Here is a 17,158-nt window from a genome sequence, read left to right on the forward strand (position 1 = left end):
TCTTTCCCAGAGTTTTCTGTTATGTTAAGCGACTAGAAGCTGGAAGAAATTCCAGTTTCCTTGAAAATAAAGAAATTGTCGCTAATCACAGCAGAACAAAGGGTGAATGTAAACAGGCCAAGGGAAAAGTTTCCCATCCTGTCAGCCTAAACATTGATCGGGCTCCAGGAGTATAAAGTCATCTTGGAACAGAACCACTCTAAGTAATATTTTCTGATCCCTTTGCCACTTTCCCTGCTCTTTTGTTTGGAGTCCAAAGATATAAGAAACTGGCGTCTAGGAATGGGTAGTAGTAGAAAAGGAGAAACACGAGCCAGAGAAATAGAGAAGAAACCAAACATTACTCATATTCATGTGTTAGGCTTTTTTGTCCTAAAGCCATAAGAAAAATTTTTGAGTTTTTATGTCTTTGACCTTGGTCTATCTTTTGTGCATGGTAGAAGTATTTTCAGTTTATCTTTCTCATGAAAAGCAAATATTCTAACTCATTATAGAATTGATATTAAGTTTATGATTTAAAAGGAAAGAGGATTGTCTTTTAACTAAAAGTGATCTAAAAAGCCATCATAATTATCAACTTCTTATCCAGCAGCTGAGAAAATATTTTTGTACAACATCAAAAGGTACTGTGAAGCAAAGTTTTATTTGATTACATCAAATGTGTAATGTGTACTCAACAGGCCAGTTCTTCGACTTTATTATTGCCTTTGGATTCCTCAGCAACCCTCTGGTTTTATTCCCTGGAGCCCATTATAGTAATAAAAAGCATAGTTGATAGCAGTCGATGTAGAGAAAAGGTAACATATGAGTAGGAAGAAGTCCAAGCTGTCTCATGTGTTTGTTCCTACTCAGCCATACTTTGTGGTTAACTCTCAGGCTGTTTTAAAGCCATAGTCATATTGCTATTCTTTTTTTTTTTCCCCCAAGCATAAAATGATAGGTAGACAATGTAGAAAAATGACTCTGAGAGATAAAAGGTTGAAAACCATGAGGTCATGTGGCTTCCTCTCTTGGGCCACAAAATGAATACAGTAATGTTTGCTTCATAAAAACAAAACAGGGAGAATTGCAATGGCAACCCACAATGTGGAATAAATCACTTACCATCGCTGAGTTCCATAGCACTGTGCACTGTGGACCAACCAAGAGAGATCTGTGACTTGAACCAAGCATTTCCCTCTTGCTGCATTATAGAAAACAAAATCCAAAACTGAACTCACATTTAGCAAGATCACTTCCTCTTTTTTTGCATGACTTTCATTTACCATGGACGAAAACAATTTGTGTTGGCATTATTTGTTCTCCTCAAAACACTCTTGATTGATCCCTGGACCTAATGTTTTTCACTTTTGTTACAGATTTTTTTCTTAGAGAATACCTGATGCTGTTGTCCCACATCGATTTCTCTTGGTCATATAATAATTCAGATTAAACAGTAAATGAAACTGTCATAAGATATGGTAAGGTTCAAGATGTTCATCTCTTCCTTTGGATCATTGTTTCCCAACTGTACAGAGACCAGTTGTATATCTAGACCAGGAATTCTCAGCCAGCGATGATTTTGCTGTTTCTCTCCTATCACATTTGGTAAAGTCCAAAGACATTTTTGGTTATCACGGCTGAGGAGGGTGCTACTTGTGTCGGGTGAGTAGAGGCCCAGGAATACTCCCAAAATTTAATATTAGTTTTCTATTGCTGTGCAACAAATTACCATATATTTAGTGACTTAAAAAATATCCTTGCTGGGACCAGCAGTTGGCGTTATGGCTATGTTGCTGAACTCCTATGCAGTTGACTGCAGTTCAAGTCCTGGACCTGGTGGCTTAAACTCACACTGGGCACATGTGTGTGTGTGCCCAAGATCCTGAGAGGAGAATGGAGGAGAAGAGATTGTGGCGTGGCCATCCGCCCTGGAGGATGATTTCTCACTTTCTATCTCTCTGTCTCTCTCTTTCTGTCATGTTTACGCACCCTATACCAAAAACCTCTCAAAAAAAAAAATAAATCCTCACAGTTCTGTAGGTCAGAAGTCTGATGGGATGAGGAGGTCGGGTCTCCTGGTTCTCTGCCTAGAGTATCATAGGACAGAAGTCAAGGTGTCAGCCAGGCTGGGCTCTTACTGAAGATTCTGAAAGAGTCCACATTCAAGATCATTCACATTGTCAGAATAATTCAGTTTCTTGAAACTGTGAAGACTCAAGTCCCCATTTTCCTTGTTGGCTGTCAACCAGAGGCTGTTCCCAGCTAAAGGACACCTATATTGGTTTGCTTTTGACCCCTTCCATCAAGTCACCAACAATGTGCCAAATGCCCTGTGTGTTTTAAATCTCCAACTACTACTTCTGCTGTTAACCAGAGGAAAGCTCTTTTTTAAAAGGTCTCCTCTGATTGGTTTAGGCCTATCAGACATGATTTCTGTATCCTAAGGTTGACTACTTGGGACTCTGCATCTACAAAGATATCTTTGCAGCAGTACCTAGATTAATTTTTGATTGATTAACTAGTGAATTTAATCTTGGGGGACCATCTATAGAATTCTGTTTACAACAACAGCCCGCAATGCATAAGACAAAGAATTATCTGACCGCACCCGCGCCCGGCGTGAGTTTTTTAAGCCACCGGGTCCGGGACACGAACCGCGGTCGACTACGTGGGAGTCCAGCGACATAGCCATTACGCAAACTGCTGGTTCCCTCTAGATTAATTTTTGATTGATTAACCAGTGAATTTAATCTTGGGGGACCATCTATAGAATTCTGCTTACAACAACAGCCTGCAATGCATAAGACAAAGAATTATCTGACCCCAAATGCCAATAGTGCCTGGTCTAGGCATACCTTTCTGTGCATGGTAGAATTATTTTCAGTTTATCTTTCTCTTAAAAAGCAAATTCACAGTCTTTACCACTTGAAAGGAACATATGCCACTGGGTTTCTGATTTTAATCCAGAGCTCTCATTATCCAGAAACTGTTAGTCACAAAGATCTTACCAATTATTTGACATCTGCTGGCAGCTATCTGTCTTTGTCCATTTCCTCTCTAACTTCACATACATCAGTCTACTTAGCCTACATTCCTTTGTTTTTCAACATGAGTACTATTGCATTTAAAAATATTAAGGAAAGAGAGAATTCTTTGTATTTGGCCAGGTAAACAAAATGTGATCCTGTGCATAATCAGAATGCAAGTTTCTGATTGCAAAGACTTTTCCTTGGTCATTGATAACACCAAGCATGTAGCACAATTTCAGGCAGATAGGGCACACAATGAATATTTTCTCAGTGAATGAATTTCCAATCAAGGATAATGGAGCATGAGGAATCTTGATTTTTTTTTTCTCAAATATGTGAGTCTGAGCTTAGTGATAGTATGCTTGTGTTATGAGATGTAGAAAGATGAACCATATGTTTCTTCAAGTACAGTTTTAGTAGTACCCTGACACGCATGTAAGGGTGCACTACCTAGGTTCTCGGTATTTCTTAAATTTAGAGGGACCAGCAGATGATGTAATGGTTACATCACTGGACTCCCACGTAGTTGACCACGGTTTGAGTCGTGGACTTGGTGGCCTTAAACTCATGTCAGGCATGTATGCATGCATGTCCAAAATCCTGAGAGGAGAATGGTGGAGAAGGGATTACTATGTGGCCACCTCCCCCCCTTCAGGGGCTGATTTCTCACTTTCTGTCTCTGTTTCACTGGTGAGCACCTGCACCCTATAGCAAAATCTTTCTTAAAATAAAATAGTTAGAGAAGCCATCTGGGTCAAACTTCTACCCAGTAAGAACCCTACAGGATACCCCTGATGAGTCTAATTGGAGTTTGAGCCCTTCCAGATGATATAACAGGCACTAGATACATTGGAATGGTAATCTTCAAGTTTCTTTTCTGTATGCTCCTTAAAAGAATTTTTGAAAAATCATAGACTCTTTTGCACACTTTAAGTTACATAAAATTTTTAACTCTTAAATTTAATACAGGTGTTCTTTGACTTGTGATGGGATTACCTTCCTGTTAAACCCATCATAAATAAAAAATACTGTTAAGTCAGAAGTGTATTTAACACACTTAACTATTGAGCAACATAGTTTAGTCTAGCCTACCCTACCTACCTTTTTTTTTTTTTTTCCAGAGAGAGAGTTTTTTTGTTATAGGGTGCATACACTTGCTGGAGAGAGAACAGAGAGAAGCAGAAGACAGAAAGTGAGAAATCACCACCAGGGGGATGCCTATGCTGCAATCTCAGGATTTGGGACATGCATGCACACATGCCTGGCATGAGTTTCAAGTCCAGGACTCAAAATGTGGTCGGGTATGTGGGAATCCAGTGATGTAAACCATTATGCCATCTGCTGGTCCCAGTCTAGAAGACCTTAAACATGCTCAGAACATTTACCTTAGCCTATAGTTGACAAAATCAATGAACACAAGGCCTATTCTGTAATAAAGGACTTTGAATCAAGATTAAAAGTTCAAAATATGGTTTCTACTGAATGTATGTTGCTTTCGTACTATCAAAATGTGAAAAATCCTGTCAAACACTCGAAGATGGGGGTGGTCTGTAGTTGCAAATGAGGTAATTTCTGTTATATTTCATATGTGCTTCAAATATATTTTGTCAAAACCTTGGATTAATAGTTCATTCAATTTGTTTGTGTTCCATACTATCATCAGGCAAGTTCAGTTCAAATTGTCAGTCTGAACAGACTAATCAGGCTTACTTTCTCCAGGAAATAGTCCGAATTCATTTTTCAATTTAGATAAGCCAGTATGCTTTCATCCCTGTGAGAAAAATCTCACTTCTAAATTCAAATTCCAAGATAAATTGATATATAGATAGACAAGGCATGGAGCCTTAAAATGAGTGTACCCTCGGTGACAGCTGTGGCCACTCTCAGGAGTTGTACATCCTCAGGTATTCCTTTGTTTATTCCCTGAAGGTTTTTGTATCCTGATAAATGCACAATAGTAAGATTGAGGATGGATGAGACTATTTTTGTGTGTTTGTCAAATAGGATTGCAAGAAGAGGTGACAGAAATCAGTTTTAACCTCAGATAAATAGATTTTGGGGAAAAGTACATGTAGAACTAGAGGATTTAGAAAAATAATTTCCTTTACACAATATATATCAATATACCCTTGGGAAAAATGTTAATGAACTATCAGGAATATGATACCCCTAGTTTGAAAACTGTGTGTATAGATGCTAACCTGTTATATGGTTAGAAAAATCGTTCTGCTACTGAAATATGCATCCTACTCTCTATCTGTTCCACAATATTGCAGTTCTGTCTTGAGTATCAAGAACTGAATAAATTTGTCTTCTGACGGTCCTCAAACACTAGAAGATGCTATGCTGCATCCCCCACATGATTCCATCTCTAAGACTATTCCCTTGGAGCTAGCAGATGGCGTAATGGTTTCATCGCTGAACTCCCACATAGTCCACTGAGATTTAAGTCTCAGACCCTGTGGCTTGAAACTCACACTGGGTGCATGTGCGTGTGTCCCCAAAGTCCCAAGAGGAGAATGGAGGAGAAGGGCTTGCAGAATAGTCATCCCTTCTGGGGGGTGATTTCTCGCTTTCTGTCTGTCTCTCTCTCCTGTGAGCACATGTGCCCTATAGCAAAAATTTCTCAAAAAAAAAAAAAAAAAGAAAAAAAAGAAAAAAGGACATACCCAGCTACTTTAATTGCTCATTGTTGTCTGCCCTTTTAATCATCTACCCATAGAAGATATCAAAAGTTGTCAAAATTTCCCTGAATTTGAATATTCAAAACAATATATTGCTTCTCTTGCCAAAAATAAAACATTGATCTTAGTCATTTAATTTATATTACAAAGAACTACTATTTATTAAAGATTCCCTATGTGCTTGGTGCTTAAAATAACACTGCAAGGGAGACATTATCATTATTATTATTAATATCACATTTTGCAGATGAGAAGACTGAGTTGGAAAAGAATGGAAAAATAGGACAAAGTCAAGACCTCCATTTAGAGCCTTTTAAAAAATATTATTCATTAGTAGCCACTTGGGACAGTAGTTGATAATGACAATAACATGACGGTAACCAGGCATACTTCTGTAGGTATTCAGGGTCCCAGAGTAGAAGAGACATAAGATGAGGCAAAACATAGGATCACTTGCACATCCTATAGAAAAGTCCGTGTAAGTCTTAGAGGAGCTGGATATATGTCATGTTGAAGTGTGGTCTATAATGACCAACCAAGTAACCTGGTATAGTGCAGTGGTTTCCAAAACAGTATATACCCAGTCTAAGAGAGTTGGCGGAGGTTCTGCAGACTGATACTAGACAGAGGGCAGGATCCAGACAGTGGGCGCTTTCTGCCTTCTCTCCTCAGCTTCAATCAAACACCTCTGTTATTCTCTAGTTTTATTTATTTACCCCAAACAGAAATAAATACAGAGAAAAACAATAAAAGGGATGTTGGGAGTGGGGGAGAAAGAGTGCAAGAGAAACCACTAGTCATGAAAAATATACTGATTTGGAATCAGTTTGTCCAGATTTGAGCAAAGTAAGAAAACAGGAATATATTTATTAATGAGTGACTTGGAAATGGTCTTCAGCCACTCTAAGTTTAAGTTTTCTTGCCTTACATGTAGCAGGTGCTGAAAGATTTTTTTGAACAACAGACAAATAAATTCATTCATGAATAAATTAAACATTTTGCATTTTGGCAGAAATTATATTGCAAGGTTGTAGTGAAGATTAATTCTAATAGAAGGAGAGTTTAGTAATCCTGGCACATACTAGATGTTTTGAAAATAATGATAATATTTATTACTGAGTCAGTGCTTCTTTGATAAACATACAGGTTCCCAACTGGCACTTTTCTCTAAGCTAGACAGATCCTTCATTAAACTTGAGAATGAGTGTTATACGCTGCGGAATATTTGGAATATGTCAGTGTCCTGAAGGGTTTTCCAATCACAAGGAAAGAGTCTGAGAATCTTAGATGCTTCTTGGTTCTCCACTCTTGGAAACGTGAGTTGGGAAGTTTGTTGGCAAGAATAGTGGCAACTTGTTGTCTGGAAGAAGCCTTGCCATTGGGCCAGATGTGCCAGAACCATGTAACAATTCAGTGGGATCAATCCCTGGAACCCCAAATATGAGCATATTCCTTGGGCTGGAATCACACTCTCAGAGACATCCCACTCTACAGAGTTAGCACATTTGTCTTCTGGATAAGAACAGATAATGAACTTATAGACTATTCTTCTTAAAAAGGGTGGTGGTGGGGGGAGCATACCAAGCTTTTGATTTTAAAACTTGGGTCTCTAACATACCTACATTATTTCTATTTAAGTACCTTTGTGTTGTGAATCATATTCAACTGCTGCAGATTCTAAGTTCTCCAGGGCAAGCCCTTGTCTTTGCATAGGTTGTGTAAATGGTGCAGACACTTTTAGCACTTTTGGCGTAACAGATGGTTATCATTTGTAACAAAAGAATAAGAACAGTTTGTGACATGTCTTAGAAGCTTGGTGTGCAAGAAGAATTTTATTTTACATATATATATATATATATATAAACACATCACAACTAAAGATATGTTCCCTACTGAGGAAACCCAATAATTCACTCCTGTTCTAGAAAGTGGACCATCAAGAGTTAATTCTAATTATGTAAAGATTTTTTGCTTTACATGACAGCTTTTTTTTTTTTCTTCCTTTTCTAAAGAGTCTCTTTAAATAGCTAGATCTCTTTTTGGAGTATTCAAAATTGGATTGCTTTACAAAATGTTGATTAGCTTCAACTTTTCGGGAGCAAAGAGAGTGCAAGGAAGTGGGGCATTTCTGTCAGGTGTCAATGACAAAATCTCATGCAGTGGTCACAGTGGAGGGAAGAAAGGCTGTTTCATATTCTTAGCCCACCAAAGGCAGAATGTCCAGATGTAGCAAGTGGCTTTTATAGGTATTTCAGGCAGGAAAATAAGGCCAGTATTGGGGTCACTGGTCATTAATTATGTGATATTGTTAGCCAAGGTCATCAATCTGTGTTCTGAAGCAATCATGTATTATTCAGCATGTACTAACCTATTAGCTTAAATAGGGATGCTTTTTTTTTTTAAATTGAGACAGCTACATAGACAAAGCTGATTACTTTTCCCTTTTTTTTTTTTTTAAAGGTTTTTGCTATAGGGTGCGTGCACTCGCCAGGAAGAGAGACACAAAGCGAGAAATCACCCCCCCCAGGGGGGATGGGCATACTACAGTCCCTTTTCCTCCATTCTCCTCTCAGGATCTTGGGCATGCACACACACATGCCCAGCGTGAGTTTAAGTCACCAGGCCCAGGACTCAAACCATGGTCAATTACATGGGAGTCCAGTGACATAGCCATTATGCCAACTGCTGGTCCTGACAAAGCTGATTACTTTTATCCATACAAATGAAAACAGAAATTTGAAGGCATGTGATGTATTTCCTCTTCCAAAAGTAAGTTGCAGGAAAGGAGAGGAAAAGAATTTGTAATAGGATTAGATGAGAATACAGGGTCAGAAGAAGAGACCCCAGATTAATGACAGTCTTTCTCTTCTCTTGTCAAACCCTCTTTCTTTCCAAATACAAAGTAGACAGGTTGGCATCAGTTTTTCATGTTAGTTCTCACTTCCAATGCATAGCATTGAAAAAGCAGCAATGCACACTGCATCATTCAGTTAGCCTATAAGTTTTGCACAAGCACTGTGCTAGACTCAAAGAAGGGAAGAAAACAAGACAGGGAGGAAAGAAACAAATACACATTCAATGATATCTGAGTGTCTTGAAAGACCATGCAGTATCTTCAGGTACTGTTCTAAGCTGGCTTTTCTAGTAGGAAAATGAACACACTCCATTTCAAGATGGCTCCTGTAGCCAAACGCTCTATTAATGTTTTCCCAAAAGTTCTAAAGCAATAGTTTTATCTCTTTCCAGATTTGAGCGGACTGCTGAGAACCCTTCTGCAAGTCCTATCCACTGTGCTGAAAGACTGTTCGTAAAACTAAGGCAAACGCACTGAACATTTTAACAAGAACCAGGGGCAGTGAAGGAGTATTTGGAGGTACAATACTTGACTTCTCCTAGGGCTGTTCATTTATGCATTCCTCTATGCGATTATGTCTTCCTGCCTGTAAGCTTGTGTATGCTTTGTGTGCTCACGTGGGCCTATGTGTTCCGAATAGAAGGGGCGTTTGATACATTTAGTGGGTCTTGGGCTTGGAGAGTCTGTGAGGAAGGAGGAGGGTCATGAGTCAGGTGGAATGCAGGACAAGTTGGAAACTCCGGTGGACGGAAGATAATTTGTATTTGATTGATTCACATTCTGGTTGGTATTTCAGGTTTTGCTACACTTCCGTTGAGGAATGTCCCTGTCACCCCCCCCCCCATTACCTGCAGTCGATGTTCAGAATCAGGAACAGCACATACAGGGTGCGGATGGAGGCTCCTCATCAGCCCCCAAGAGACAATCTGATGTGTGCACCTAGGGGAGTTGATTCTCCAGGGTGTAAAAATGTGTTCCTGGGACCATCTGGGACAGGGCTGAGGGTAAGGACTGGGACAGCTGGACAACTGAAGCTTTGGCCCTTCCTAGACAAGGGAGTACAGAAGGGAAGGTGGGCTACCCCCAGGGTGGGAGTGGGGTTCGTCCCTCCTAGCCCTGGGCAGGAAAGGGGCGAGGAATTGGGACCGCGTATGGCAGAGACTCGCTATACCAAGACAAGGTGTTGGGGTATGAGAATGGGTGGGGGCCTGAGGGGTGGCTTGGAGCCCTGGCGGTGGCTGCCTGACGTCACCGGCCTCTCTGGCAATAGGCTGCGAGCTGGCTCCCTGAAGCGGCGGCGAAGGCGGCGGCAGCAGCGGCGGCAGCAGCACGGCTTGGTCTCTGGCCCCTTCACTCCGCGCCTTCTGCAGCCGCCACTGCAGCCGCGCGGCGGGGGGTCCCTCCCCCCTGCCCCAGCCCCTGCCCCTGCCCCAGCCACTGCCTCAGCCGCAGCTGGGTCCCCGGCCCCGGTTCGCCCGCCGCCTCTTTGCTCCGCAGTGCAACAGTTTGCAGCTGCCTCTTGGGAGCGGCAAGGAGGCTCTCTGAGCGCTGCGGGTCTACCTGACTCAGGTTTCAGGAAGAGCTTCTCAGGGGCCTCAGGCTGGGTCTGGGAAGGCCAGAGAGAAGGTCTGTTCCTCAAACTTTGCAGTCAGGAACCCTCCCCCTTGCAGTTGAGCTCGCCTAGAAAGGAGCAGGATACGGTTCAGTGTGTGTGTGGCGCGGGAGGGGGCAGGGAGCCGAGGAGGAGGGCGTTTGCGAGGATGTGCTTCAGCTGGGAAAGGAGCTTCAGCTGCTATTTGGGGGAGGGGGAGGGTGGTACCAGGGAAGAAGGCTGGAGAAAGATGGGATGCGATCCTGCTCGTCAGCCGCTGCCAGGGACTGAGGCAGAGTGGGATGGGGTTCCGGGGTGGCCTCTGGGAGTGGGACCTGCGGGATCTGACGCCGTCCAGGGAGGGAAAGTCCGGGGGAGGAGGAGCGAGGATTGCGGACCCGGAGCCCGCGGGGCGGCCGGGGTGCGTGCTGGAGTAGGATCTAGGAGAAACGTCCACGAAGAGGTAGCTGGAAAGGGAGCTGGCGCGCTGGGAACTAGGGACCTGATCTAGGCGGCTGCCGCGGCTGTTGCCATTAGAAAGTTGTGAGCGGCCAGGTAGGCTGCCTTATCTGCTGAGTAATCTGCACCTCGGTGGTGCGGGCTCAGACCCCTGCGAGGCGAGTGGCGCCAGCTGTCCCTGGTGACTTGTGCGCCGCCGAGGCTGGGCTGGGGTCCGCCGGCTGCGCAGAAGACGGGCAGCGCCCAGCTGGGGCAGGGTGCCCAGGGGCCGGCTTTGCGGCAGTGGCCGAGTCTTCTGGTCCTCCTCACTCCCTTGGGCTGAGGCCGGGATCCTAACTAAGCCTGTTCTCTTTGCAGCCTGGTGCCTCTGCGGAGGAAAAGGGCGTGCGGACGCGTTCCAGGCTGGACCCGAGCAGACCTCCCGGGCGCCGCTCACTCCCTGGCCGACTGGCTTGCCAGCAGTTGCTCGCTCAGTCCTTGGCTCGCGCGCGCACCCTCTCCCGCGCCAGGGAGTAGTTCTGGGTGGCGTGGGCTCCGTCCTTTTCTTAGCTGGTGGCAACGGTGCGCCCAAGAGGCGAAGCCTGGTGGGCCCGGCCCCTCCCAGCCCAGCGCCGATGAGTGCCAGGGCGCCGAAGGAGCTGAGGCTGGCGCTGCCGCCTTGTCTCCTCAACCGGACCTTTGCTTCCCCGAACGCCAGCGGCAGCGGCAACGCGGGTGCCCGTGGTCAGGTCGCAGGCGGTGGTGGCTGCACCTGCATCACGCAGGTGGGACAACAGCTCTTCCAGTCCTTCTCCTCTACGCTGGTGCTGATTGTCCTCGTCACCCTCATCTTCTGCCTCATCGTGCTGTCCCTCTCCACTTTCCACATCCACAAGCGTAGGATGAAGAAGCGGAAGATGCAGAGGGCTCAAGAGGAATACGAGCGGGATCATTGTAGCGGCAGTCGCGGTGGCGGGGGGCTGCCCCGGGCAGGCGGTCAGGCCCCAACCCAAGCAAAAGAAGCCCGGCTGGAGAGGCAGCCCCGGGACTCTGCCTTCTGCTCCCCTTCCAACGTCTCCTCTTCCTCCTCTTCGTCCCCTGGCCTCGCGTGCCAGGGTCCCTGTGCCCCTCCGCCTCCACCGCCAGCTCCCAGTCCACAAGGAGCACACGCAGCCTCCTCCTGTTTGGACACAGCTGGCGAGGGCCTTTTGCAAACGGTGGTACTGTCCTGATTGTCCAACCCTTCTCCTGTCTCACTCTTTGTTTCCAGCATCTTTGCCATCCTTGCTTTTATTTTTTTCTCCTCCCTTCCTTTTCCATTATCCTCTGGCCTCTCTCTTTCCTCTGCATTCTTTTCTGATCAGCCCTCCCCTTACTGTTTCTCCTCCGCCGAGGCACTGTGCGGTATTTGTAAATATTGGGCAAGGAAAGTCTCGGAAGAAGAAATAACGCTGATAATAATTTATTAATACTTATAGTAATTATTATAATACTAACAACACAGTCCAAGCGCATGACAAATCACATAATTTCTCATTGTCAGTGAAGGATGCATCTTCCCTCTCGACCCCGTGCCCCTCTCAATAAGGAGGAGAAACCGCACAAGCTACCAAATGTGTAAAAGGCAGAGGCAGAGGGAGAGGGCCCGGTAATGTTGTACATAGCTGTCGAGTTAAGGTTTAGTTATCTTCCTCCACCCGCTGAGCTTTCAGTTTCCTTTAGCTTCCCTCCCTTCCCCGTTTCCACTCTCAGCCGGGCTCAAGCAATAGTACATTATAAAGAAAACGTCTACATTAAGCACCAGGACTACAAGAGGCCACAGCAAAAGTCTCGGCAAATGTTGTGACAGGTACACCTCTCCACTCAGCCCTTTTCTCACCCATTACCTTCCCCAGGACAGAGCATTTTAATTTACTTTTAGAAATGTCCCTCGCTGGCCGAGCATTAGTACATTAGAATATTTAAATGAGTTTTTTTTTAATCTGCTTTTTGCTCACTGCCCAGCCCCCACCTGTACACCTTCGACTTGTGACATTTTTCAGGATTCACGGAAGATCCGGGAGCTGTCCAGCCAGGTCTGGTGATGAAATAGCCTCACTGTATTGGTTCCTTCTCTGGTTGCGCAGGCGGAGGAGGGGCTGTTTTGGAAAGTGACTATTCTGGTTTTTGCTCACTGCCCAGCCCCCACCTGTACACCTTCGACTTGTGACATTTTTCAGGATTCACGGAAGATCCGGGAGCTGTCCAGCCAGGTCTGGTGATGAAATAGCCTCACTGTATTGGTTCCTTCTCTGGTTGCGCAGGCGGAGGAGGGGCTGTTTTGGAAAGTGACTATTCTGGTTTTTGGTTAGTTTCTTTCTTTTTCTACAATCGGGTTAGTGTGTCCTGTTGGTTTTCCTATTATTAAACATTGCATTAGTTACCTTTTTTGTAAAAAAACAAAACAAAACAAAAAAAGTATTAGGTGATGTTCAGTACTGAAAGTGCAGTATCTAACCAACCAGAATGTTTCTGTTTTATTTTTAGAACAAGTGCACCTTTGTTATATATTTATTATATTGGTACCAAATACGGAAGAAAACTATAGTTCTGTACTATGTCCTTCAAACTGTATATTCTTGTTCCTAATTTCCAGCTGTTGATATAATGGGTACCACTGGATGAAGAATTCAGTGGTGCAGACCTGGCTTCTGCTGTTTCCAGAAGTGTTCTTTTGTACCTTACTCTGTAGTAGACTGTTATAACAAGATGACACATGTTTTCTTTTTCTCTTTTGCGAATAATAGAAACAACCACCACAACAGAAAACAAACATATAATGGATGTGCAGAAATGCCATCTATTAAAACATGGTTAATATTTAAACAGTGCCTGTAGTTCTCCCTGCATGCAGTTACCACCTGGAGGCAGTGGCGTGTGTGCTTGCTTGTACTGTGTGTGTTTGGGGGTGAGACTGGTGGGGATGTTGGGCAATTTGGATGACAGGACATGCAAATTTCAAGAGAAGTTAAGCCTAGTAACTACTCATAGGATAAAAATGTTTGCATTTGTTTAGTTAGGAGTCTGTGCCTCCATCTGAGCTTCAGCAAAAGAAGGGCTCTCTTCCTCTTTCTGAGTCTGGCTTGGCTAACTTCACTGAATATATGAAAAAATATTGAGGAAAAATGGGAGAAGAGAAATATTTTGTTCTCTTTTGCAATGACAGACAAGCCAACTGTCTAAGAAATGAAGTCTACCTATGGTTACTTACCACTTTGTTTCCCTTGAATGGATAATAGAAGGGACCAGAAGTGTATTATGACCTTAATTACATACAGTGGCATCCCTTCTTGAGAACCAATTCTTTGATAGATGTTCAAATGTATAAATGACAAAGATCTACAAAAAAAAAGTATAAATGAGAACGATCTACAAAGAAAAAAAACAACTCAACCAAAAGAGTCCTTACTACCCTGCAAGGTGAATAGCAACAGTGCCCCTAAGTGCATCCCTCTCCCAGTAACTTGTGGTTCTAGATTCTCTGTCTTGGTTTTAGGTATATGTGCTCTTATCCAGAGAAAACATTACCTCTGATGTTTTTGCTTATCTATTAAATTGCCCAAGCTACGTCTGCATCTTTTATAAAAAATAATTTAATAAACTTCATTTTAATCACCCATTAGATAGATATTCACCCAAATCCTTTCCTGAAGCACAGAAAATCAGCATTTAAGCATGCTATGTTGTAATATTAGGAAGACCAGGTATAACCTTTGGGTACACTATATTAAACAATGAACCAGATTTTCTCCAGTGCCTTAGTCACTTCCTAGTAATAGGTAAAAGAGTGCATTAACTCCCTCAGGCCACTAGGGACTCCTTTAGTGCATCAGAGCTCTAGATTGTATACCAGAATGACTAAGGCACTGTGAAGAAGAAAGTCCATTAATTTTTGTAGCTCACTCTCATCCAGCTATAGCTCTTTAATACCTTATACAGAATGACTTTTGGACTTGAAATTTGAAGAGAATCAGGGACCCAGAAGGGAGCTTCCTCATTTATAATGAGCTCCACTAACTGCATGAACGTTACTTTCTTCCCCTTATTTGGTGCACTTTTTACAGTGAATAATTTCCCATTTTATTAAAGCAATAAGATGTTCTGTTGTAAGCAATGCTGGATGATGATTCCATTTCCTTGGTGCTGAAGCTACTCATACATTCTTGCCTTATGAATCATACTGAATTCAAGGCATGCAATAATAATCCCCTTCCAAGGAGCAGCCTGCACATTCTGGGGGGTAATTACAAATTATCCTATATCATTTTTTCCCCAAAGGAATAGAGAGAGCAAGAGAAATAAATTCTTACGTGTATTTTTAAAAAGGATCTTGATATCTGTATCATGGGCATACATCTGTAATATTCTGTTACTGTGCACCTTTAAATGTGTATGCCTTTGACTGTGGTTCAGTATTTTTAATTGTGCTCTGTGTAAAGTTATCCAGTTTTCAGTCAAATTTCATACTGAGTTCAATATACTTAGAACCTTAAGCTTCTGGTGGTATGCATGCTATATTTTATGAGCTAGAAAGAGAATTACATGAAATTCTAGCGAGCCAGTCCCTAAACCAAATTCTCACCGTAAGCACATATCCAGGCAATGTGTAGAGACCCTGTTCAAAGCACTGCTTCTTACTGAGTTCAATTGAGAGTCTCAGGAGTTTGGGATGCTACTAACAGGGCATTTTGGTTTTCATTTATATGAAACAAAAGGCAATCTGGAAATAGCTAAATTTATTTTAAGGATTTTATTCATAGATGTCCCGTCAAGCTAATTGCTTCAAACCCCTATAGCTACAGTTCAACTTCTGCACTTGCTATTCAGTATTAATAAGGTGGCATGCTTGATTCTTATTGTTTTTAAAAATGAGAAAATTGGGGAGAGAATGCCGTTACGTCAACTGTATGGGTCTCCGAATCTTAAAGACGTAGATGGGTATAATCTTTAGAATTTATATACACCCATAGATATGTATTTATATATGCATACATTTTGTATAAATTTACAATGGACTTTTTGTATTCTCTTTTCTGTCATTACAAGAATGAGATGGAAACCAAATAGTTGTTCCATCCTCTTATCCACAGAGGATACTGAGAAGTCAGGTATATGCATGCACTTATTTCTCTGGGGTCAAATCTGAATGACTTTCTCTTTTAGTAAAAGGAGAGAATCCTGGTTGGCTTGAGAAACTGGTAATTAAATAAGCTTCCTTTTCTAGGTTAATGACTCAAATGTAGAAATGATAATGAAGTTATGAGCATATGATGTGATCCAAATATCTAGATAGAACACAAAAATATCCACAAGAGGTTTAAGAGTCATCTAGACTACATACTGGATGGTGGTTTGATGTTTCATCTTTAACCTATATGTTGTCTGGAGACAGAACTTATATCCATCCCCATAGCTAAAGGTAAAGTGAAAATACGACCATTGTCTGTTTACTTTGATAAGTAGTATTTGGGAAATATGGATAAATTTGCCTTAAAATGACATCTAACTTTCACTGTTTCTATCTGCGTTAATCATTCAGTTACACAGATAATGGCTAAAATTTCATTTATTTCATTGTACAGACATATTTTAAATGCCTTCCTGTGGGTAACAGTTGAGCAATTGCTACCTGATAGTAGATGGAAATTATAGGTTAAATTAGAGCCAGAAATGTGAATCTAACCTGGTCAGGCTTCTCAGGTCTATTCCCATGTGACTCTGGACAACATATTTGAATCTGAAAAACCACTTATCTGGGCCATTCTTTTTTGTAATTAGTGAATGTGGCTCAAAGATGCTTCAGTTCATATTAGAAGGAATTTTCCTATCTAAAGAGGTCATTTAGTGATTGAACTGAACATAAATCTGATTCTGATTTGGCACTTTTTTTTATTTGCTTGGTAACATTTGAGAAACAGCTTATATAGCTTGACACCAATACTTCTTAATGTTACCAACCTAGTAATACAGTTGGTACCATGTAGGAATGCTTAGCTGAGAATAAGAATTTAATTAACTTTAATCGAGTACAATGACTTATCAAGGAGGTCCTACCTGTTTGAGATGGGAATATTTCCCTGATACTTGTGATCACATTGCGTTGTTTCTTTAGAGAAATGAACACCACCACCACCAACGGTGATGATGACGACAACAGAAAAATTGGTTTTTGAACTTGAGTATATTCAACAGATAGAATAAAACAGATATTAGAGTTCATGGGAAATTTGTTTTGCTTTTTTATCAATAAAAGAGTTTTCTTGTTAATTGGCCTTTTGGACACTATCTCCTTATTAATTCAATTTATGCTATCACAGGGTTACAAAATTACTCATTGTGCTACCTTCAGCTTCTCAAAGAAATGATAGCGACTTTGAAAAAAATTATAACTCATCTGCCCTTTCTTACAAGCCAGCTGCATCTCAGACATGCAATGCATATAAATTTTAGTCTAACTCGTTAAACTGAGCTCAGCGTAATAATTTAGCAGCCCCCTCGGGGAGATACTCAGGATCTTCTGGTCATATATCATAGGCTCTCA

The 17,158-nt window shown here is 42.2% G+C and overlaps 1 protein-coding gene across 1 annotated transcript; it reads left to right on the top strand.

The window, feature by feature from the left end:
• The first annotated feature begins 10,333 nt into the window (after positions 1-10,333).
• On the top strand, positions 10,334-12,737 carry CUNH11orf87 (chromosome unknown C11orf87 homolog). Its single transcript, XM_006150963.3, has 2 exons — positions 10,334-10,603; positions 10,957-12,737. The coding sequence occupies exon 2, from the start codon at positions 11,214-11,216 to the stop codon at positions 11,808-11,810; it is 597 nt and encodes a 198-aa protein (XP_006151025.1). The 5' UTR covers positions 10,334-10,603; positions 10,957-11,213; the 3' UTR covers positions 11,811-12,737.
• The last annotated feature ends 4,421 nt before the right edge of the window (positions 12,738-17,158 follow it).

The sequence above is a fragment of the Tupaia chinensis genome, unplaced genomic scaffold (assembly GCF_000334495.1).
Source record: "Tupaia chinensis unplaced genomic scaffold, TupChi_1.0 Scaffold000311_2, whole genome shotgun sequence".
Classification (NCBI taxonomy): Eukaryota; Metazoa; Chordata; class Mammalia; order Scandentia; family Tupaiidae; genus Tupaia; species Tupaia belangeri.

Bases quoted from the DNA above. Each gene is read 5' to 3' on its own strand.
- CUNH11orf87 (XM_006150963.3), top strand. From the start codon at position 11,214: ATGAGTGCCAGGGCGCCGAAGGAGCTGAGGCTGGCGCTGCCGCCTTGT.